The sequence below is a fragment of the Leptodactylus fuscus genome, chromosome 5, assembly GCF_031893055.1.
Source record: "Leptodactylus fuscus isolate aLepFus1 chromosome 5, aLepFus1.hap2, whole genome shotgun sequence".
Lineage (NCBI taxonomy): Eukaryota > Metazoa > Chordata > Amphibia > Anura > Leptodactylidae > Leptodactylus > Leptodactylus fuscus.
In genome coordinates this window covers 133,770,670-133,796,010 of record NC_134269.1, presented here as the reverse complement: position 1 = coordinate 133,796,010, position 25,341 = coordinate 133,770,670, and the positions used below count along the sequence as shown (strand labels likewise).

General features: G+C 43.0%; 1 protein-coding gene across 2 annotated transcripts in view; it reads right to left on the bottom strand.

Moving 5' to 3' along the window:
• Positions 1-25,341, bottom strand: part of DOCK4 (dedicator of cytokinesis 4) — a 259,057-nt gene that overhangs the window by 174,602 nt on the left and 59,114 nt on the right. For both annotated transcript variants that reach the window (XM_075274203.1, XM_075274204.1), the window contains exons 2-3: positions 8,692-8,775; positions 7,819-7,859 (exon numbers count right to left, since the gene is read on the bottom strand). In XM_075274203.1, the coding sequence (XP_075130304.1) occupies positions 7,819-7,859; positions 8,692-8,775 (125 nt within the window). The remainder of the gene's footprint in view (positions 1-7,818; positions 7,860-8,691; positions 8,776-25,341) is intronic.

Here is a 25,341-nt window from a genome sequence, read left to right as displayed (position 1 = left end):
ATTCCATTATCCAGAGTCTTAAATAGGGTCATGCACTTGTATTCATAAATCAGTCGCTGTTTTCTTGATTTAAAATTCCCTCATAAAATCAAAATTTTCATGGGGCCACACGGTGGCTCAGTGGTTAGCACTGCAGCCTTGCAGCGCTGGAGTCCTGGTGTTCAAATCCCGCCATTGGCATAAAACCATCTGCAAGGAGTTTCTATGTTCTCCCCGTGTTTGCATGGATTTCCATCCCATATTCCAAAGACATACTGATAGGGAAAAATGTACATTGTGAGCTCTATGTGGGGCTCACAATCTACATTTAAAAAAAAAAAAAAAAAAAATCAAAATTTTCATAATATTGGTCATATTATGATCTTCCTGGCAGAAATGTTTTGGCACGGGAAGGTCCATTCTCTGTTGTTTAATTGTATGGCGATGTGGTGTAGTGTTAAAGGGATTTAATCATTGGGAAAAGTCATTTTTAACTAAGCATATACTTGCACAGCCTTTAGAAAGGCTATTCCATACATACCTTTTGTATGTTAAACCCGTCAGTTGTCAGTGAATACACACATGGAACGTGTGAATGAGGCCTAACCATTTTTTTCGAAGTCTGTATGTAACGTTAAAGTTACATAAAGTTTGATCCTTGCATACCGTATATAATCAAGTATAAGCCGACCCGAATATAAGCCGAGGCCCCTAATTTTACCACGAAAACTTGGGAAAACTTATTGACTCGAGTATAAGCAGAGTGAGGAAATGCAGCAGCTACTGGAAAATTTAAAATGGTCAGAGGTTTTGGGTGCAGTAGTTGTTTGGTGCTGGGAAAGGGGAGGGGGTGTTTTGGTTGTCTGTCTGCCCCTTCCCTGAGCTTGAGGACTGGGTTTTTTTTCGCCCCATTTGGAATTCAGCCTGGCTGAATATAGGGTATCTGCAGTGCTCCTATTAACCCCTTCCCGATGGAACAGGAGCACTGCAGATACCCTATATTCAGTAGATCGGGCACTTTCAGACACAGGGAAACCTATTTTATATATGTTTCACAGTTATTTTTTACTTTTATATGTATTCTAGGGAAAGGAGTGATTTAGAACTTTATTTTTTTTAAAGCCTCTTTTTTTCACAGGTTTATGGGAGATTATATACATTACTATTGTGGCTGGTCATAGATCCCCCCCCCCCCCCAAAAAAAAAAAAAAAAAAAAAGAAATACATATAATTTATTTTATTTTATTTTTTTTGCTTGACTCGAGTATAAGCCGAGGGGGGCTTTTTCAGCACAAAAACTGGGCTGAAAAACTTGGCTTATACTCAAGTATATATGGTACTCTATAGAATCAATAGCCTTTACTAAGTGTGTGTGTTGAATGCCTAGAAGTCTAGGACTTGGTAGGTGGTGGCAGTGAGTTTAATATCTAGAGGACAGTAATGTTTGCTCAATTCACAACCAGAGTGAAGGATGACGCTTGGTTCACATTTCTGTTTGCCACTCCATACAGGGATTCTGTACCCCTCTCCACATGAAAAATGTGGAGAGAAAACTGCTGCAAGCAGCAACCAAAAATAAATTTACTCCTATAATGAAATATAATTCTTGGACTTCAATTTGTAAGGTGATATTTAGGAAAATGGGAAGATATGAGATAACACTAAAATTCGCTTTACATGCTCAATGATAAAAAAAAAAAAAATCCTAAGCAATAAAATCCATAGCTAGACTAATGTTGCTTGGTATGTGCATTTCACTATATCAAAAAGACACCAGTGCCCCAGAGGTATATCCGTAACATTAAAACAGCACTGGCAGTATACTGTAGTTTTGAGGTTCTTTTGCTGTAAAATAATTCAACATTTGCTTTATTTATAAGTTAAGAAACAAGTACTCCCAGACAGACTCTGTAGCCAAATTTGCTGTTAGTTTTCTACCACCGTGCTTTACTAAAATGCATAGGGGCCGCATTTGTACTTTATAGCCATTATAAAACAGACTTTAAAATCACCTTTCTACAGAGCTATAATTATAGCCAGAGCTGTGAAAAGAAGAAGCCCGCTGCTGTTCTGGCAATACATTCTGATACAAGTATCTACAGTCTCTATAGTTTCGCAGAGCAGAATGCAATAAAAACCAACAAAGTACTTGTTTGATGTTTGCTGCTGTTCACATCGAATGCTGGGCACTGTAGATTTCACAATACTGTACCTTTTGTACCTTTATTAAAGTATACTTAAAGAGGACCTTTCACCACTTTTGGGCACATGCAGTGTTATATACTGCCAGAAAGCCGACAGTGCGCTGAGTTCAGCGCACTGTCGGCTTTCCCGATCCGTGCCCGGTGTAAAGAGCTTACGGTGCCGGTACCGTAGTGCTCTATGGTCAGAAGGGCGTTTCTGACCATTAGCCAGAGACGTCCTTCTGGCTCGTGGCGCCAATCGCGCTGTGCTGTGGAGCGGGGAGGAACTCCCCCCTCCCGCTCCTGATAATACTCGTCTATAGACGAGCTGTGTGAGCAGAGGTAGGGGGCGTTCCTCCCCGCTCCACAGTACAGCGCGATAGGCGCCACGAGGCAGAAGGACGTCTCTGGCTAATGGTCAGAAACGCCCTTCTGACCATAGAGCACTACGGTACCGGCACCGTAAGCTCTTTACACCGGGCACGGATCGGGAAAGCCGACAGTGCGCTGAACTCAGCGCACTGTCGGCTTTCTGGCAGTATATAACACTGCATGTGCCCAAAAGTGGTGAAAGGTCCTCTTTAAAAAAAAAAACCTTGAAAATTAAAAAAAAAATAAACGCATAATGTAAACAATAGTGTTATTAAAGGGGCTCTACCACTGGGAAAAGTCATTTTTAACTAATCACATCCTTGCATAGGCTTTAGAAATGCTATTCCACACCTACCTTTAGTATGTAGATTGCCTCAGTGGCTTCTGAATAAGTCTGTTTTTATTCATATGCTAATTAGACTAGGAGATAATAGCAGGGTCGAGTGCTGCTGGGAACTTCCTGTGCTGGCTGGAAGCTCATTAGCATATGAATAAAAACGGACTTATTCAGAAACCACTGAGGCAATCTACATACTAAAGGTAGGTGTGGAATAGACTTTCTAAAGCCTATGCAAGGATGTGATTCGTTAAAAATGACTTTTCCCAATGATAGAGGCACCTTTAATGCCGTACAATGAACGCCATAAAAATATACTTCGCAACGTGCAAATTAATGTGTTTTGGTCACTTACCCCCAAAATAGCAATAAAAAGTGATTTGAAAAAATGATATATACCAAAAATTGTCACCAATAAAAAAATAGAACTTGCCCCACAAATAAAGAGCCCTCACATAGTTGTGTGAACAGTAAAAAAATAAAATAAAATTATATATATATATAATATATATATATATATATAATATATATATATATATATATATATATATATATATATATATATATATATGTCAAAATACAGTGACCCTAAGGAGATGTCATTTATTTGGAAAAAAAAAAAAAAAAAAGTTTAATTCAGTAATAACAATAAAACATAATAATATAAATATGGTATTTCGGTAAAAAAAAAAAAAAAAATTGTATTGGGAGGGTCAATAAAGGGGACCAGTAAAAGAGGTATTATACTATGCATGGGGCCCATTCTTTCCTAGTCACTGTTATCTTATTGAATACTTTTTCTTTTATCAAACAGTTTTAATTCTACCTTCTTTCAAGCTCAACTGATTTAACTCTAAAATCTCTACTATACCAATCTTGTGACTAAAGCTCCCATGTATCAATTTATACATATTCTGAGAAGGTGACAGGCAGAGTGCTAGAGTCATCGTATATGTCCCTCAAATTTCTGACCTATGTGTGGTCCAGGGTGGGTCTTGAATATCCCTCAGCTCCAGGTATGGGTCCTAGGCTCGTAACTGGATCATAAAAGACTGCAGAGCCTGCACTTCAAAGCAAATCCTGGGAGTCAGAGGAGTTGCTTGGGTCTGTCCTGGAGAGCTGAGTTTTGGCAAGACCAGACTGGGACTTGCTGTGCTTTGTTTGATCGTGTGGCCGGAAGTAAGCCATACATACAGTTAGCCTTATTCTGTTTTAGTTAGAGCTCAGACGAGCAGGCGTTTGGTTTTGCCTTTTGCTTGAAGTTAAGGCTGTATTTTATTTTGCTTATTTTTGTACCTGATGTGAAGGTTTATTTATTTTGCCAATTTTTTTTAAATTAACCTATTTTAACCACATTTTGAGTTCCTGTCTTTGACTGGTTGGGTCCGCACTATTGCTGCTACCGAGATATCTTCCCCACAATGTCTACTGAAGTATATTGAAAGTGACAGCAAGAAGCAGGAACTGAGGGGGCAAAGAAGCAAAGGAAGAGGTTTATGATAACACTGAAGTTAAATAAGAACTTTCCATTACAGACCAAGTATTTTATTCACATGAATTCAGGTCAGTACTCTATATATGTTTTACATGATCCTGGGGCCGATTCTGAATAAGAGAGAAATTAATTATGGAGCAGATTCTCCTCCAGTTACCGTTTGCAGTGTATGGCAGTTAGTTTTTTTTTTTCAACTCAGAGAGAACTGCAATCTACAGATAGAATAATCACTGAATAATGTTGAATATAAATCATATAGTGCCAAAAATAATTTACTCTTTGTGTACACAAACATGGCACCTTATTGAGTAAAATCACCTGAAATGAAAGGTATGCTTTAAAGGGATTTATCCATCACTGTAAATATCAATAGAGAGAATATGCATTTCAGAGTAACTTTGTAAAGTAACTCTGTTGCAGATATACAACAATTACTTGCTAGAAACAGAATCCCCTGAGGTTCAAAACATAAATGTTTGTGCAGGTTATGAGAGCTCTAGTGAGGCTCTGTTAAGTTATGTAAGCACAATAAAGTACAGTACAGTGTCTGCTGTACCCTCATGCTGCTCCATCATAAACTATCACTCTTAGCATTGTTTCTGACTATAAGGAGAGCAGCAGAGAGCGAGGAGTGAAGAGGCGAGGGGCTTATTTAATTGCTTTTCCTCTCATTGCTCGAAGCCTTTATCAGATGAGCAACCTTTTACAGTTATAAATGCTGCTGAACATGCTGAACTTTCTCTCAAAGAAACACTAGGCTGTACTCTATCCTACTGGGCATGCATAGGTAACAGCGCTTCATTTAAATGATCAAAACACATCTATACAAGTTGAACACCAGGGTTGCTTTTAATAAATGTGATATTTCTGCAAGTATTGTTTAATAATAATATTTTACAGTTACTCTAAAATACATCTTCAGTGTCTGTAATATTAAAATAGACCTTTCAAGTCCTCTAACACAGGACATGTTATACAACATTAGAAAGCAGTTCTTTCACAAAATTCATTCTGCCTTTTGTTTGTAGCTTCCCCCATTGCTGAGATATTGGTGCGATTAGTTCCTACCATCAATATCACTGTACTGTCAGAGAGGCGTTCCATAAAACACAGCAAGCGCCTTGCTGGGTGGTGAAGAATGTCCTTTTCATAAGACCATACAAGAGTACTGTCAGGTGAACATTTTCCACTGCCAAGTGATGATACTGTTCTGTAAGGACATAGCCTTGGTAGACAAATTTAGCCCCAAATATAAACCCCAATGTCTCAGCAATGGGGAAGCTACAAACAAAGCAGAAAGTGTGCTGAATTCAGAGCAAGACCTGCTTTGTAGTAGGATACAACATGCCCTGTGTTACAAGACATGAAAGGTCCTCTTTTAATTCCCATGTTCATATTTTTTTCACCCAACAGGTGGTGTTCCTTTCTGAGCAGGGCACCTCATGGAGATCATGTATGGCATATGCATTTATCACTTGGTTGTTGCTTCAAGATTGCTTTGCCTACCAGTCAAACTCTGACTGGGTCTGCTCAACCATTCAGAAGCTTGAGATGGATGCCAATCAGGGTTCTACTTCAGCATCCATTCAAAGGGTGAGGCAGGATATTTTAACCTGACACTGATGGATGCTTGCCTTGAATTGCATCTCTATGTTCTCTGAGCTCAGTCCTAGGACCTTACCCTGTTTATCTGCTCATCTCCTGGTTTACGGATTTTGGCTTGTCTTCCTGGCTTACTCCTCTCTGTCTGATTTGGCTTTTTCTGATACCTCCTGGACTTGACCAGGGCATTAACTACTGAAACTCCACTGTGTTTCTTTTGAATATTCCCAGACTCTTCTGATTTCTGACCCTGGCTATTTTATTATTCTGTGTGCTTGCCATAGGTTTTCTGATCTGGTCCTTAGTCCGCAATTATACCTGTTTTTTGACATTTATATCTGCCATGCAGGGGCGTAACTACTGGAGTAGCAGCGGTAGCAGCTGCCACAGGGCAAGGGATATTAGGGGGCCCAGCGACAACCGCTACCGCTGCTTTTTAATTTTTTTTAATAGCCCGTTACCAGCCGGAGTTACTCCAGCCGGTAACGGGCCATACTTACTTACCATTCCTGGCAGGGATCGGTAAGTGACGCCGCAGGCCCCACAAGCACTATTATACTCAGGGGTCTTTTTGGACCCCCGAGTATAATGGTCAGAGGCCCAGGAGAGATAAGGAAACATAAAACACAGTGTTACTTACCTCTTTGGGTGGGCTTCGGGCCTACTTGCATGACGCCCCTGATGTCACATGACTGGGACCTGTGTCCATATGCGTCGCGACGCAGGCCCCCCAGTCACATGACCTCCTGGACGTCATTGAAGATGGCCGACAGTGGTGGAGAGTGCAGCGGAGCTGGGGATATGTAAGTAACAGTGTTTTTTTTATGTTTTTATCCCCCCTGGGTCTCCGATTATTATACTCTGAGACTCCAGAATATAATAATTGTTTATGGGTGTCCACAATGGAGCATAATAGTGTGTGTAGGGGCCACTATGGGGCATAATGCTGTGTACAGGGGCCACTATGGGGCATAATACTGTGCGCAGAAATGTGGGGATCAGTCGGAGAAGGGGGAGCATGTCAAAAGTTCACCACGGGGCCCCACCATTGATAGTTACGCCACTGCTGCCATGTGACAACCTGTATTCCAAGAAACTGAGTCCACCCTTCCTTGTTGCAGGCTCTGGTTTACAGTGTGAGATTGGCCCACAGAGTACCAGAGGTTCCTCCTGTGGGCTCAGGTTCTAACACAATAATGGTCCAGCATAAACCACAAAAATGTTAAAGGATACTATGATCTATTTCCATGAGGTTGTTGGCTAAAATTTCACTTATTTTCTATCAAAGGGGTTGGCCACTTTCAGACCAATATTGACAAACAAATGTGCAATAAAAAGATATACAATTTTCCAATATACTTTCTGCCGCTCATTATAGTCCCAGCACAATAATCAGACATTTGCCTGGTAATCAGCTGTACACCTGTGTGCTCATCACATGACCATGGACCGTAAATCACATGACCATGGTCAGAGTTTTATCCTCTAGAAGTAACAGAATGAATAACAACAAGCCGAGATCTAGAAAACCGTGAGGAATTGATACAGAAAGTATATTGGAAAATTGTATATCTTTTTATTGTACATTTGTTTGTCAATATTGGTCTGAAAGTGGCCAACCCCTTTAATGTTAGCTAACAGATCTTTTATTTACTTTATTTACTGTTTTAATCATACCTGAGTTGAATTGACATAATTTAGTCAATCCAAAATATCTTAACCTTTGTTCATGAAAGCTGCCTAAATATATTTATTTATAACGTATATAATAATTATCTGGGGATTGGGTACTATTGCTCTACGTTTGTGTGGTAAGAAAGATAATCTGCTATACAGGTAAATTACAATACCTTGATATTTGGATTCTTCAGGGCAAATCCTCTATACCAGCCTGTGAAAAGAAGAATGTTGATATTTACCTGCTCATTTCAACTGCATTTTTTTTAAAAAAAATAATAATTTACTCGCTGACTTTCAGGTTTAACTGGAATTAATAGTGAATCCCTAGTACCTCCCCATTGTGTGGTGTTTAAATAAAATAAAAAAAATCCTCAAAAAAGTCTTAATGGAACAACAACAGACTATAACGTGATTCATCTTGTTTATTTTTTTTCCAAAGGACCATGATATTTAAATAGCATACACAGTAGCAATGAGCCAGACTTCTCTTCTTGGAGAACAATGGAGTCATCCAGTGCCACAGTCAGTTATTTTGTGCCTGACTGTTACTACAGTAGTCCTGCAGAAGACAAATGTTCCAACACATCTTTACTCTATTTGCCATTTAAGTGGCATGAACCTTTGCAGCCAATAAGCTGAATTGCAAGTTTACAGAGCTCTTCCATTAAGACACTTTTTGTGAATATATCCTTCCTAGGTACATAGCATTTATCACAAAACAATACAGGGTATGACCTCTGTAAAATTAAAAAGAAATACCCTAAAAGTTGGCTACTCATTGGTTATACCTAGAACTTGCACAAAAATACTATATTCTTCATGTATAAACATGATATTACCTCTCTCATTATTTACGTCCAGCTGTCCAGTACAACATAGTGCATGTCAGTGCTGTTCTGTGTCTAATAAATTCTAACCTTTGCCAATCGTGCACTCCATAACTGAATGGTCCATATACAGTAAAGGGAAACTGTAGCTTTAGACTATTAGTCTAGAGAGAACACATCACTTTACAAGCATGATCTGTTTACAACATATCTTACCTTCACATTTCTCAAGGATTTGAACAGTGTCTCCAATCTCTAATGTTAAGCCATGCGGATTTGTTCCTCGAAAGCTGGCCACCACTATAGAAAAAAAAAAACATAGGTATGTTGAATAGGTTTCTGGTTAGGTTGCAACATATAAGTCAAAGACCTAATACCTCTTTTAGTACTGGTAATTTTACTGAAAGTAGTGCAGGATGGTAATTACAAAAAATATGAGGTTACTTCATGTAACGTGTAAAATGATGTTTAATACATTCAATATTTGGAATCATTATTTAACCATGTGTATTACTATGCGCAGCAACTTATACTATCTATTATTTATTGTTATTTTATGCCAAAACAATCAAGTTGTTCTGACAAATACACAGGGTTCTTTTTTTTAATTTATCGCCAGTTTATAGTAATACATAGAAGAGCCCCTGTAATGTGAACATTATTATCTTGTGCCAGATAAACTGTGATGAAAGACGCTTGGTATGACTGACTGTTTGTCATCAGATATAGGAATCTCATGTTCCGCTTATAGCCTTCCACAAAAGAGCAGTAGGTCATTTCCTGATTTAGATTTAGATGTTTCTACATTCTGAGTTGTGATCTATTATATGGTATGTGATTTACGCAGGACATGACAAGAGTAAAATATTATTATTCACAAATGATCTCTTTTGGAATATATGGAGCCAGTGCAACACAAATGAATGTCTATACTTAATATACATAAAACCTAAACACTTGCTACTGCATGATGTAAAGTCAGAAGTTAATTCTAAAACAGGGCAAGGGGCCATCAAGCTGTTACTTCAACTGTTAAATATGAAGAATGCTTAGAAGAGCGAGACTAGAATTTTGGCAATGACATAAATGGATTCTTAATTATTACAATGTCTACAGCAAAACCATATGCTGCAGGATGGACTCTGTATGTTCCACTACGTGGCCTGAAGCTACGTGCTGTTAATAGGTCTTTCATGATGGAAACTGGTTACTGGTCGGGTAGCAGATGCTACATTTGCTGCTTCATAAAAGCATACAGTAGGAATTGATCCCACATGTCACCGTACTGATTTACTATTAATATTTAAAACGCTTTAGATGGCAATAAAATGATGCTAAAAAGAACCAAAGATGGGTGTTTATTACAATTTACATGCAAATAAAAATTTTATTTTGTTTTAGTCTGGAACATAATATTGTGAAACATTGATGGTAGCATCTTTTAGATTTCTATTCTGGTAGTTACTACTACAAAACCACCATTTAGCCTAGGTTCACACTAGTGCTCAGTCTCCACTCGGGGATTGCGTTCCCCTTTCAGCTTTAAAAATGCAGAGAAAAGTCCTGCAAGCAGGACTTCTCTCTACATTTTTCTGCCCTTTTCTGGTTGATATTCAGCGGACACCCAGGAGACCCTATTATAGTCTATGGAGTCCACAGGTTTCTGAGAGTAACTGCTTTTTTAAGTGTATTAGGTTTCCATTTGGGGGACCCAAAGCGGACTCCCTGAACTAAAATGTGAATGAGGTGTGAGCCTAGCATCACAGATAAAAATATACTTTAGGCCCCTTGCAGATGACTGTGTTTATTTTTCCGGTCTGCAAAATGTTGTTCAGTATTCAGTTTTTGTGGACCATGTGTCATCAGGGTGTCTTCAGCATCAATGCCCAAGGTCCGCAAAAACAGACAGTATTGTGTGGATGACACAATGAAGTGGAAAAAAAAACAAAAAAAAAACCTGTGGGTAGCTAAGTAACTGTTCCACAAATACAGACTACTCATAGAATACATCAGTTTTCCAGCCATGGTTTTTACTCTCCCATAGGCTTCTATGGGCAAGTGCGTGCCACAAACACTTAGCAAAGTTTTGCAGCACAGACTCTCGGGCCACAAACAGATCTGCGGAATACATGGTAGTGTACTTGGGCCCATAGAAAATGAATGGGTCAGTGTGCTCTCTGGAAAAAACATGTCAGGCATGTAGAAGTATGATGCAGCACAACTGGGGCAAGGAGTTCAACATTATAGGGCAATAAATCACCTACAACGCTCACATGTATCACATTCATTTGATACATGTAGCACAGACCATGACTTCTGTTAAGACCACATTCAGAAAAATTTACAAAAAGAAATTTGGGCTTGTATATAAAACACATTCAGTTGCAATAATAGTGGTTTGAACTGCATAATAAATGTTATCTCATTTCATGCTGCCAAAAAATAAACCATATTCACACAACTTTAGTGTATGTTGGGTATTTATGCTGGAAAAAATTCCAGATGTACAGTATAAAATTTGTCAATAGACTTTAATCCTTAAAAAGATGTCAAAAGAATGTCCCAAGGCTACGGCCACATCTGCATTGGAGAATCTGTGCAGATCTTCTGATGCAGAGTCAGTCTAATATCACAGACAGTAAAGTCCTGCAAGCACAACTCCAGAAAACAAAGGATACTATACAAATCCCCTTTAGTCAAAGAAGTCCCCTGACACCAGCTTTCTATCAGATAAGTTTTAATTTTTAGTCCATAATGTAGAACAGAAGAATGGACCAAAACGGCACAGATAAAAACCCACAATATACCAAATACAGTTTTATATTCTCATAATGAAATTCAGATTTAATATAAAAGTGTAAAATACAGGATAAGCTATAGTAACTATTATATATGTGATAAAAAAAAAACCAGTATGAACCTAATTGCAGAACAATTATACTAACACATTCACATATTGCTAGCAAATTCTACGTTTCAGTCAAGCATGTGCTTGTAAAGCAATAATAATAGGGCTTTGATGAAAAAAAAAAAAAAAAAACCATCATGGACTGTTTCACTTCTGACACACCCAACACGCAATGACTTTAATGTCATGGTTTCAGTAATTTTGACAGCAGAAATAGAGTTATAGAAGGTGCGATTTTTGCAGTCAACAATATTAGAAAGAATGAGAAATTCCCCATGGGATACTCAAGTGTACGTTTAAGTGGAGCCAAACTAAACGCATTTAATCCATTCAGAGGTAGACGGTGTGACATGTAGTTTTATTGAGTAAACCGCATCATTCCACATTGTGGAGTGTAAACACAACATTATTAAATATGTCACATTTCCTTCAATAGGGATGAGGGCCAAAGTGAATAGGTTATTCTAAAATCAGGAAAGGTATTTAAAAAAAAAAAAAAAGACTACTGCATCACTCGTTATAGGGTGATTATCTCTGGAATACTTCAGTTTCAAAAGTATGTATTGAAATATTGCCTTAACATAAAACAGTCCAAGCAGTAGGACAATAATAATACAAAACACAAAGGTGTAAAATAACAGAAATATAAAAACAGGTAGACTATTAACATCTGGATTTGGTCAAAACATGATGAAAAGAGGTAAAAAGGGAACTAATACCTAAAGCCAACAGGAGAGGGGTATGGGGGGAATGTAGTGCTATAATGCAAGCATATAGGAGGTGGGGGGTGAAGAGATCCTACCTGAAAGAGATGGGGAGAGGGAGAAGTACTGGGAATCTTATCCAACAATTAGAGCTGTAGGCAATATGGTACTCCTGGGATGCAAGACCTGTTAATCCAGGGTGTATCTCTGAAACACTTTAAGGGCCCGTGCACACGGAGTAAACACGCGCTTATTTTTGCATAATACATGTGTAAAGAGTACACGTGTAAAGAGTACACGTGTAAAGAGTACACGTGTAAAGAGTACACGTGTAAAGAGTACACGTGTAAAGAGTACACGTGTAAAGAGTAAAAAAAAAATCATTGAAGTCAATGGGAGTCTGATTTTTATACGTGTATTCTTTGCACGTGTATTATGCAAAAATGAGAGCGTGTTTACTCCGTGTACATGGGCCCTAAAGGGAGTGTGTCAGCAGTAAAATTGTTATAATTCTACAGTTTCCAAATATGCCTATGTTATTCAGCTTTGGTGCTCCGTTTTCATGTACATCACAGCTTTATTCATATGCAAATGGTTCCAAGGCTGAAAACATAGACCTATTTGGATACTGTAGAATCACCTCTACAAGGTACCGGGATTAGGTTTATAACTAATGTACTGCTGACAGGTTCCCTTTAACATGCATCCTAGATTTTTTTTCTACTTTTCCTATTATTGCTATTACACATTAATAATGCATTGATCATGTTATTTATTACAACTGCATCAAAAACCTAATTAAAGCTGAACAGAAATCCTAACATTCAAGAAACTAGGGACTGTACAAAGTTTTCTGTGACATCACTATACTGGTAATAGCACAAAGTATTAACAGTATGGCTCATCAGATACATCAGCTCACAATCTGATCCCCCAAACAGCTGCTGACAAAGTCCACTGCACCCCATTCACCAGAATCCCTGCTGACAGATTGCCAGCCAATGGGACACCCACAAACAACAAAATGATCAAACATAAAAATGCCAATAATGATATAGGGTTCAGTTTGTGGATTTCAGTATCCAGTGTTATGTAGTGTACATGATCTTCCTGCTGCCGCGGGTATATAAACAAAGTTACATGCCCTAATTAAACAAGAAAAGACAAATCAATGGTGGTAAAGATGACATTGGCCTCCTCTCTGTCCCCCCGCTGCACTAGGCATTACATCCATCATTGCCTCTGTACACTGTTAATTATCAGAACGATCACATGACTCGCACAGATAACCAAGGTGATTCTTGTTGCCTGGCAACATGATAAATACCGCTCCACAAGTTATATATAAATCATTTCCTGCACCAATTTCTGAAACTTGTTTAGCAGAAAAAACGGAATCATTATCTTAATGACTGTAAATTTCCACAAGAAACAGTAAATGGAGTGATAGTGATATACAAGGCTCTATCCCTGGGCATGTAAAGAGGCTTCCCACGAAAGACATTTATGACAAATCCACAGGTTACGTCTTAAATGTCTGATAGATGTGGGTTGAATCTCTGAGCCTCTGTTCCCCGATACCTAACTATCTGCCTCTAACTCCTCTGAGAAGATGTGGTCAGGCTTTATGGAAACAGTATGGCTCGGAGTTATTCTGTAGAAGTGAATGAGAGTTGTATATATAGTATACAACAGTGCGCTACAATTGTATCCGTAACTTCTATTCACTCTTATGGGAGCCCGGTCATAAAGACAGACCAAAGCCAATAGTCTTTTCAGCAAGTATTTGGAGACAGAGGCCGGGAAGACTCATTTTACAGACAGGTGTAGGACATATCACCTATAGACGTGTATGACATATCACTTATAAAGCACCACTATCATTTTAAGGGTAATTTTTAGAATATGCCATTATGTATATATGAGAACTAACACTTTATCTGACTATTCTATAACTTGTATCCTAGTTTTCTTACATTGTCAATTTTCCCAGAGCTCAGCTCCAGGGTGTGTAGAGATTGCCGCTGTGATGTCTCTCTTATACAGTACATATAAAAGAGGAGATCCTGCTTGCCTAACTCACTCACACACAGACAAAGAATAGCAGCACTTACATGACATTACAAAGAAATGTGGTTGACAAATTTTCTAAGCAAAGAACAAAGATATGAAATATGAGGTCAATGGCACAGCTCTCATGTCATTAAATAGTCATGTATCTCTAGAGAGTGAAGGGAAACTGCAACACCATTGCACTACCTGGTGTATATGTGAGGATTACCCCATGTTCTAATCCACTTACATAGATAGTTCTTACAATTACAAGCAGGGCTGTGGAATGGGTAAGCTAAACACAGACTCGGACTCCTCTATTCCCAATTTTTGGAAACGGATCATCACTACTACTCCCCCCCTTTCCCCATTCACTCCATTATACTTACCCATCTTCTTCCTGTCTAGGCTTCCTTCTGCGATAACGGCTCCTCTTCCTCCTTCCTCTGCCCGCATGGATGCAAAAAAGAGCCAGAGTCCTGGTTTAACGCTAAAGCAAACACTGTACCTCTATTGCACAAGTCTGGGAGCCTGCGCAATAGAGATGAAGTGAAGGCTACAGATCAGAACCAGGACTGCTGCATGCTGGTAGTCGCTAAAGAGTATAACAGGGTTCAGGAGTTGGCTGTATGAGTTGGAAAGGGGTAGAAGTGGGTGGAATAGCTAGGGAGTCAGGGAAGGGGTGTTCGAGAGGGGGGGGGGGTGCGAGAGCCTACAACAACCAGACTGCATTGCATACGCTTTTTTTTTTAATAATTTTTGTCCGGAACCCCCCTTCAATAACCACATAAAATGGAGCAACACAGTGACTTAGTGTTTAGCACTGCAGCCTTGCAGTACTGGAGCCCTGGGTTCAAATCCTGCCAGGAACAACATCTGCAAGGAGTTTGTATGTTCTCCCAGTGTTTGCGTGGATTTCCTCCCACACTCCAAAGACATACTGAAAGGGAAAAATGTACATTGTGAGCCCTATATGGAGCTCACAGTCTACATTAAAAATAAATAAATAAATAAATAAATAATAACCACATAAAATAATTTAAAATAATCATTTCGTTTTGAAGCCGGAGTCTAACATTTTTCTGACTTGACTCTGCGACTGATTCCAGAGCCGTGATCACGAGCTGGTAAATTGCATATTTTAATAAAATTAATATAGGTCATTCTAGATCCACTTATTTGAATCCAGAAACAGGCAAAACTCAGAAACAAGTCCATGTCTGAATCAAAATACTGTGTGTCATAAATAATACAGCAGGATTAGTCACCAAGCTAGAAAAAAAAAAATTAAAGATTTATAGTAGTGTACCACCTGTTTCTCAAACTACTCTGTGCACATTGTACAATGACAGACTGAGACGTTCCATCTGCTTTTGTATGGACCTGTGTAATAAAAGAATATGGAGCTATAACTTGCTCTAGCACTTGGATCACAGGTTTCCCATGGCCACTTTAATGGTGCAGCTACACTGGGTATTACTAAGGATGCTGTGCACCATCCAGCCAAATCCAGAAAAAACTATAGGGGTCAAAGAGGCCCCTCTCCATACTACTATCTTCAGGTGTATTAGCTCTTCTTCTAGCAAAGCACTGATGCATAGCCCAGTGCCACACCTCTTAATGTCCTTACTAGAGATGAGCGAACACTAAAATGTTCGAGGTTCGAAATTCGATTCGAACAGCCGCTCAATGTTCGTCTGTTCGAATGGGTTTCGAACCCCATTATAGTCTATGGGGAACAGATACTCGTTAAGGGGGAAACCCAAATCCGTGTCTGGAGGGTCACCAAGTCCACTATGACACCCCAGGAAATGATGCCAACACCTCTGGAATGACACTGGGACAGCAGGGGAAGCATGTCTGGGGGCATCTAACACACCAAAGACCCTCTATTACCCCAACATCACAGCCTAACAACTACACACTTTACACACTCAATACCACATCTCTGACAGTAGGAAAACACCTTGAAACATGTGTATTTGGCACTTGCAGTGAGGAGAGCTTGTCACCAGCAGTGAATTTGGCCCTTGTAGTAAGTTGAGGTTGGCACCAACATTTGTTTTGAAAATCAGGGTGGATTGAGCCTCTAACCAGCAGAGTTTGGGCAAATTCATGGTGGAGGGAGCCTCTAAACACCCCAGTTTGGGCAAATTCATGGTGGAGGGAGCCTCTAAAAACCCCAGTTTGGACCAATTCATGGTGGAGGGAGCCTCTAACCAGCCCAGTGTGGGCAAATTCATGGTGGAGGGAGCCTCTAAAAAACCCAGTTTGGACCAATTCATGGTGGAGGGAGCCTCTAACCAGCCCAGTTTGGGCAAATTCATGGTGGAGGGAGCCTCTAACCAGCCCAGTTTGGGCAAATTCATGGTGGAGGGAGCCTCTAAAAAACCCAGTTTGGACCAATTCATGGTGGAGGGAGCCTCTAACCAGCCCAGTTTGGGCAAATTCATGGTGGAGGGAGCCTCTAACCAGCCCAGTTTGGACCAATTAATGGTGGAGGGAGCCTCTAAACAGCCCAGTTTGGACCAATTAATGGTGGAGGGAGCCTCTAACCAGCCCAGTTTGGACCAATTAATGGTGGAGGGAGCCTCTAACCAGCCCAGTTTGGACCAATTAATGGTGGAGGGAGCCTCTAACCACCCCAGTTTGGACCAATTCATGGTGGAGGGAGCCTCTAAACAGCCAAGTTTGGACCAATTCATGGTGGAGGGAGCCTCTAAAAACCCCAGTTTGGACCAATTCATGGTGGAGGGAGCCTCTAACCAGCCCAGTTTGGGCAAATTCATGGTGGAGGGAGCCTCTAACCAGCCCAGTTTGGACCAATTAATGGTGGAGGGAGCCGCTAAACAGCCCAGTTTGGGCAAATTCATGGTGGAGGGAGCCTCTAAACAGCCCAGTTTGGACCAATTCATGGTGGAGGGAGCCTCTAAAAAACCCAATTTGGACCAATTCATGGTGGAGGGAGCCTCTAAACAGCCCAGTTTGGGCAAATTCATGGTGGAGGGAGCCTCTAACCAGCCCAGTTTGGACCAATTAATGGTGGAGGGAGCCTCTAAACAGCCAAGTTTTGGGAAATTCATGGTGGAGGGAGCCTCTAACCAGCCCAGTTTGGACCAATTCATGGTGGAGGGTGCCTCTAAACAGCCCAGTTTGGGCAAATTCATGGTGGAGGGAGCCTCTAAAAAACCCAGTTTGGACCAATTCATGGTGGAGGGAGCCTCTAACCAGCCAAGTTTGGACCAATTCATGGTGGAGGGAGCCTCTAAAAACCCCAGTTTGGACCAATTCATGGTGGAGGGAGCCTCTAACCAGCCCAGTTTGGGCAAATTCATGGTGGAGGGAGCCTCTAAACAGCCCAGTTTGGGCAAATTCATGGTGGAGGGAGCCTCTAACCAGCCCAGTTTGGACCAATTAATGGTGGAGGGAGCCGCTAAACAGCCCAGTTTGGACCAATTCATGGTGGAGGGAGCCTCTAAAAACCCCAGTTTGGACCAATTCATGGTGGAGGGAGCCTCTAAAAAACCCAGTTTGGACCAATTCATGGTGGAGGGAGCCTCTAACCAGCCCAGTTTGGACCAATTAATGGTGGAGGGAGCCTCTAAACAGCCAAGTTTGGACCAATTCATGGTGGAGGGAGCCTCTAAAAACCCCAGTTTGGACCAATTCATGGTGGAGGGAGCCTCTAACCAGCCCAGTTTGGACCAATTAATGGTGGAGGGAGCCTCTAACCAGCCCAGTTTGGACCAATTAATGGTGGAGGGAGCCTCTAACCAGCCCAGTTTGGACCAATTAATGGTGGAGGGAGCCTCTAACCACCCCAGTTTGGACCAATTCATGGTGGAGGGAGCCTCTAAACAGCCAAGTTTGGACCAATTCATGGTGGAGGGAGCCTCTAAAAACCCCAGTTTGGACCAATTCATGGTGGAGGGAGCCTCTAACCAGCCCAGTTTGGGCAAATTCATGGTGGAGGGAGCCTCTAAACAGCCCAGTTTGGGCAAATTCATGGTGGAGGGAGCCTCTAACCAGCCCAGTTTGGACCAATTAATGGTGGAGGGAGCCGCTAAACAGCCCAGTTTGGGCAAATTCATGGTGGAGGGAGCCTCTAAACAGCCCAGTTTGGACCAATTCATGGTGGAGGGAGCCTCTAAAAAACCCAGTTTGGACCAATTCATGGTGGAGGGAGCCTCTAAACAGCCCAGTTTGGGCAAATTCATGGTGGAGGGAGCCTCTAACCAGCCCAGTTTGGACCAATTAATGGTGGAGGGAGCCTCTAACCAGCCCAGTTTGGACCAATTAATGGTGGAGGGAGCCTCTAACCAGCCCAGTTTGGACCAATTAATGGTGGAGGGAGCCTCTAACCACCCCAGTTTGGACCAATTCATGGTGGAGGGAGCCTCTAAACAGCCAAGTTTGGACCAATTCATGGTGGAGGGAGCCTCTAAAAACCCCAGTTTGGACCAATTCATGGTGGAGGGAGCCTCTAACCAGCCCAGTTTGGACCAATTAATGGTGGAGGGAGCCTCTAAACAGCCAAGTTTTGGGAAATTCATGGTGGAGGGAGCCTCTAACCAGCCCAGTTTGGACCAATTAATGGTGGAGGGAGCCTCTAAACAGCCCAGTTTGGACCAATTCATGGTGGAGGGAGCCTCTAAACAGCCCAGTTTGGGCAAATTCATGGTGGAGGGAGCCTCTAAAAACCCCAGTTTGGACCAATTCATGGTGGAGGGAGCCTCTAACCAGCCCAGTTTGGGCAAATTCATGGTGGAGGGAGCCTCTAAACAGCCCAGTTTGGGCAAATTCATGGTGGAGGGAGCCTCTAACCAGCCCAGTTTGGACCAATTAATGGTGGAGGGAGCCTCTAAACAGCCAAGTTTTGGGAAATTCATGGTGGAGGGAGCCTCTAACCAGCCCAGTTTGGACCAATTAATGGTGGAGGGAGCCTCTAAACAGCCCAGTTTGGACCAATTCATGGTGGAGGGAGCCTCTAAACAGCCCAGTTTGGGCAAATTCATGGTGGAGGGAGCCTCTAAACAGCCCAGTTTGGACCAATTCATGGTGGAGGGAGCCTCTAAACAGCCCAGTTTGGGCAAATTCATGGTGGAGGGAGCCTCTAAAAAACCCAGTTTGGACCAATTCATGGTGGAGGGAGCCTCTAACCAGCCCAGTTTGGACCAATTAATGGTGGAGGGAGCCTCTAAACAGCCCAGTTTGGGCAAATTCATGGTGGAGGGAGCCTCTAACCAGCCCAGTTTGGACCAATTAATGGTGGAGGGAGCCGCTAAACAGCCCAGTTTGGACCAATTCATGGTGGAGGGAGCCTCTAAAAACCCCAGTTTGGACTAATTCATGGTGGAGGGAGCCTCTAAAAAACCCAGTTTGGACCAATTCATGGTGGAGGGAGCCTCTAACCAGCCCAGTTTGGGCAAATTCATGGTGGAGGGAGCCTCTAACCAGCAGAGTTGTGGGAAATCAGGGTGGAGGGAGCCTCTAACCAGCAGAGTTGGGGGAAATCAGGGTGGAGGGAGCCTAGTATTAGCAGAATTGTGCAACGCTTATGGTGGATGAGTATGAGGATGCGGAGGAATTGGAGAGGTTGAGTACAGACATGGAGTTTCATGTTGGGGTGCTTTACACAGGTGGGCACAAAAATGAAGGCTCTATCCAGTGGTGGTTCATTTTTATCAAAGTGAGCCGGTCGGCACTCTCAGCTGACAGACGGGTGCGCTTGTCAGTGATGATGCCACCGGCTGCACTGAACACCCTCTCAGATAGGACGCTGGCGGCAGGACAGGACAGCACCTCCAAGGCATATAGGGCAAGTTCAAGCCACAGGTCCAACTTCGACACCCAATACGTGTAGGGCGCAGAGGGGTCGGAGAGGACAGGGCTGTGGTCGGAAAGGTATTCCCGCAACATGCGCCTATACTTCTCACGCCTGGTGACACTAGGACCCTCCGTGGCGGCACTTTGGCGAGGGGGTGCCATCAAGGTGTCCCAGACCTTAGACAGTGTGCCCCTCGTTTGTGTGGACCGGTGAGAACTTGGTTGCCTACTGGAGGAACTGCCCTCCCTGCCGCCAACGTCACATGCTGGAAACATCTCCATCATATTCTGCACCAATTGCCTGTGGCAAGCATTGATGCGATTGGCCCTCCCCTCTACCGGAATAAAAGACGAGATGTTGTTTTTATACCGGGGGTCAAGGATAGCAAAGATCCAGTACTGGTTGTCCTCCATGATTTTGACAATACGCTTGTCGGTTGTAAAGCACCCCAACATGAACTCAGCCATGTCTGCCACAGTGTTAGTTGGCATGACTCCTCTGGCCCCACTGGAAAGTTCAATCTCCATTTCCTCCTCATCCTCCATGTCTACCCATCCGCGCTGCAACAATGGGACGATTCGAAGTTGCCCGGAAGCCTCCTGTATCACCATCACATCATCGGACAACTCTTCTTCCTCCTCCTCCTCCTCCTCCTCCTCCTCCATTAAACGCAGTGAAGCGGACAGATGTGTGGACCTACTCTCCAGCTGTGACGGATCGGATGCTATCCCTAACTCCTCTGTGTGATCTGAGTTATCCCTGATGTCAATCAGGGATTCTCTCAGAACACACAAGAGCGGGATTGTAAGGCTCACCATCGCATCCTCAGAGCTCACCCTCCTTGTGGACTCCTCAAAGACCCGTAGGATGTCACAAAGGTCTCTCATCCATGGCCACTCATGGATGTGAAACTGAGGCAGCTGACTTTGTGGCACCCTAGGGTTTTGTAGCTGGTATTCCATCAAAGGTCTCTGCTGCTCAACCACTCTATTCAACATCTGAAACGTTGAGTTCCAGCGTGTGGGGACGTCGCACAAAAGCCGGTGTTGTGGCACATGCAGGCGTTGCTGGAGAGATTTTAAGCTAGCAGCGGCTACTGTCGACTTGCGAAAGTGGGCGCACATGCGCCGCACTTTCACCAGTAGCTCTGGAACATTGGGGTAGCTCTTTAGGAAACGTTGCACCACTAGGTTGAAGACGTGGGCCAGGCATGGAACATGTTGGAGTCCGGCAAGCTCCAGAGCTGCTACCAGGTTCCGGCCGTTATCACAAACGACCATGCCTGGGCCCAGGTGCAGCGGCTCAAACCATATTGCCGTCTCATCGAGGAGGGCATCCCTCACCTCGGAGGCAGTGTGCTGTCTGTCCCCCAAGCTGATCAGCTTCAGCACAGCCTGCTGACGTCTACCAACGCCAGTGCTGCAACGTTTCCAACTCGTAGCTGGGGTCAATCTAACAGCGGAGGAGGAGGCGGTGGCGGAGGAGGAGGCGGTAGAGGAGGAGGAGGAGGGGGGTGTTCTTCTCGTGTCCCTGCCAGGAATGTTAGGCGGGGAGACGAGGTACACCGGGCCAGTTTGGGAAGCAGTCCCAGCCTCAACTACATTCACCCAGTGTGCCGTCAGTGAAATGTAGCGTCCCTGTCCGCATGCACTTGTCCACGCGTCGGTGGTCAAGTGGACCTTTGTGCAAAGCGCGGAACTAAGGGCCCGCCTGATGTTGAGTGACACGTGCTGGTGCAAGGCGGGGACGGCACACCGGGAGAAGTAGTGACGGCTAGGGACGGCATAGCGAGGTGCCGCAGTTGCCATCAGGTCCAGGAAGGCGGGAGTTTCAACAAGCCGGAACGCCAACATCTCCTGGGCCAGCAGTTTAGCGATGTTGGCGTTCAAGGCTTGCGCGTGTGGGTGGTTAGCAGTGTATTTCTGCCGCCGCTCCAATGTCTGAGAGATGGTGGGTTGTTGTAAAGAAACGCCTGATGGTGCCTTTGATGGTGCAGGAGAAGGAGATAAGACAGGACCAGGGGAGGATGAGGTAGAAGTCAACAAAGTGGCGGAGGCAGATGAAGTGGTGTCCTGGCTCGTCCTCTGGAGTGCATCGCCAGCACAGTCAGCAGTGGCAGTGGCAGAGGCAGAGGCAGTGGCAGAGGCAGTGGCAGTGGCGTGAACGGCAGGCGGCCTTTGTCCTGCCGTTGCTGCCTGCCACTGATTCCAGTGCTTGGATTCCAAATGACGGCGCATTGAAGTGGTGGACAGGTTGCTCTTCTCAGAGCCCCTAATCAATTTCGAGAGGCAAATTGTGCAGACAACACTATATCTGTCCTCAGCGCATTCCTTGAAAAAACTCCACACCTTCGAGAAACGTGCCCTCGAGGTGGGAGTTTTTCGGGGCTGGGTACGAACTGGAACATCTTGGGAGATTCCGGGTGTGGCCTGGCTTCGCCTAAGCTGCTGACCTCTGCCTCTGCCTCTAGCTACCCTTTTTGGTGCTGCACCTGCCTCAACATCCACACTACTTTCCCCGCTTGACATCCCCCCTGTCCAGGTCGGGTCAGTGTCCTCATCATCCACCACTTCCTCTTCCAACTCCTGTCTCATCTCCTCCTCCCGCACAATGCGCCGGTCAACTGGATGCCCTGACGGCAACTGCGTCACATCATCGTCGATGAGGGTGGGTTGCTGGTCATCCACCACCAAATCGAACGGAGATGGAGGAGACTCTAGTGTTTGAGCATCTGGACACAGATGCTCCTCTGTTAGGTTCGTGGAATCGTGACGTGGAGAGGTAGGTTGAGGGACAATGAAAGGAGCGGAGAACAGCTCTGGGGAGCAGGGACAGTTTGGGTTATTGTTCTGTAAAGCTTCGGAATTTTGGGAGGAAGGAAGACAAGACTGTTGGGTAATAGGAGGAGAGGAGGCAGAGTCTGACTGGCTGCTGGACAATGTGCTGTAAGCGTTCTCTGACAGCCATTGCAAGACCTGTTCCTGGTTCTCGGGCCTACTAAGGTTTGTACCCTGCAGTTTAGTTAATGTGGCAAGCAACCCTGGCACTGTGGAGTGGCGCAATGCTTGCTGCCCCACAGGAGTAGGCACGGGACGCCCTGTGGCTTCACTGCTACCTTGCTCCCCAGAACCATTCCCCCGACCTCGCCCACGGCCTCGTCACGTCCCTTTCCGGGAGCCTTGCGCATTTTGAATTCCTAGTTAGAAATTGGCACTGTATACCAGTAGTAAAAATTGTGGGTGCACGTAACCCCAATATATTCTTTGAATTACCAGTCAGAAACTGGCACTATATGGCAGTAGCAAGAAATGAGGGTATTTGTATTCCCAATATATTCTTTGAATTCCCAGTCAGACACTGGCACTATATGGCAGTAGCAAGAAATGAGGGTATTTGTATTCCCAATATATTCTTTGAATTCCCAGTCAGACAATGGCACTGTATACCAGTAGTAAAAATTGTGGGTGCACGTAACCACAATATATTCTTTGAATTACCAGTCAGAAACTGGCACTATATGGCAGTAGCAAGAAATGAGGGTATTTGTATTCCCAATATATTCTTTGAATTCCCAGTCAGACAATGGCACTGTATACCAGTAGTAAAAATTGTGGGTGCACGTAACCACAATATATTCTTTGAATTACCAGTCAGAAACTGGCACTATATGGCAGTAGCAAGAAATGAGGGTATTTGTATTCCCAATATATTCTTTGAATTCCCAGTCAGACAATGGCACTGTATACCAGTAGTAAAAATTGTGGGTGCACGTAACCCCAATATATTCTTTGAATTCCCAGTCAGACACTGGCACTATATGGCAGTAGCAAGAAATGAGGGTATTTGTATTCCCAATATATTCTTTGAATTCCCAGTCAGACAATGGCACTGTATACCAGTAGTAAAAATTGTGGGTGCACGTAACCCCAATATATTCTTTGAATTACCAGTCAGAAACTGGCACTATATGGCAGTAGCAAGAAATGAGGGTATTTATAACCCCAATATATTCTTTGAATTCCCAGTCAGACAATGGCACTGTATACCAGTAGTAAAAATTGTGGGTGCACGTAACCCCAATATATTCTTTGAATTCCCAGTCAGACACTGGCACTATATGGCAGTAGCAAGAAATGAGGGTATTTGTATTCCCAATATACTCTTTGAATTCCCAGTCAGACAATGGCACTGTATACCAGTAGTAAAAATTGTGGGTGCACGTAACCCCAATATATTCTTTGAATTACCAGTCAGAAACTGGCACTATATGGCAGTAGCAAGAAATGAGGGTATTTGTATTCCCAATATATTCTTTGAATTCCCAGTCAGACAATGGCACTGTATACCAGTAGTAAAAATTGTGGGTGCACGTAACCCCAATATATTCTTTGAATTCCCAGTCAGACACTGGCACTATATGGCAGTAGCAAGAAATGAGGGTATTTGTATTCCCAATATATTCTTTGAATTCCCAGTCAGACAATGGCACTGTATACCAGTAGTAAAAATTGTGGGTGCACGTAACCACAATATATTCTTTGAATTACCAGTCAGAAACTGGCACTATATGGCAGTAGCAAGAAATGAGGGTATTTGTATTCCCAATATATTCTTTGAATTCCCAGTCAGACAATGGCACTGTATACCAGTAGTAAAAATTGTGGGTGCACGTAACCCCAATATATTCTTTGAATTCCCAGTCAGACACTGGCACTATATGGCAGTAGCAAGAAATGAGGGTATTTGTATTCCCAATATATTCTTTGAATTCCCAGTCAGACAATGGCACTGTATACCAGTAGTAAAAATTGTGGGTGCACGTAACCCCAATATATTCTTTGAATTACCAGTCAGACACTGGCACTATATGGCAGTAGCAAGAAATGAGGGTATTTGTATTCCCAATATATTCTTTGAATTCCCAGTCAGACAATGGCACTGTATACCAGTAGTAAAAATTGTGGGTGCACGTAACCCCAATATATTCTTTGAATTCCCAGTCAGACACTGGCACTATATGGCAGTAGCAAGAAATGAGGGTATTTGTATTCCCAATATATTCTTTGAATTCCCAGTCAGACAATGGCACTGTATACCAGTAGTAAAAATTGTGGGTGCACGTAACCCCAATATATTCTTTGAATTACCAGTCAGACACTGGCACTATATGGCAGTAGCAAGAAATGAGGGTATTTATAACCCCAATATATTCTTTGAATTCCCAGTCAGACAATGGCACTGTATACCAGTAGTAAAAATTGTGGGTGCACGTAACCCCAATATATTCTTTGAATTACCAGTCAGAAACTGGCACTATATGGCAGTAGCAAGAAATGAGGGTATTTGTATTCCCAATATATTCTTTGAATTCCCAG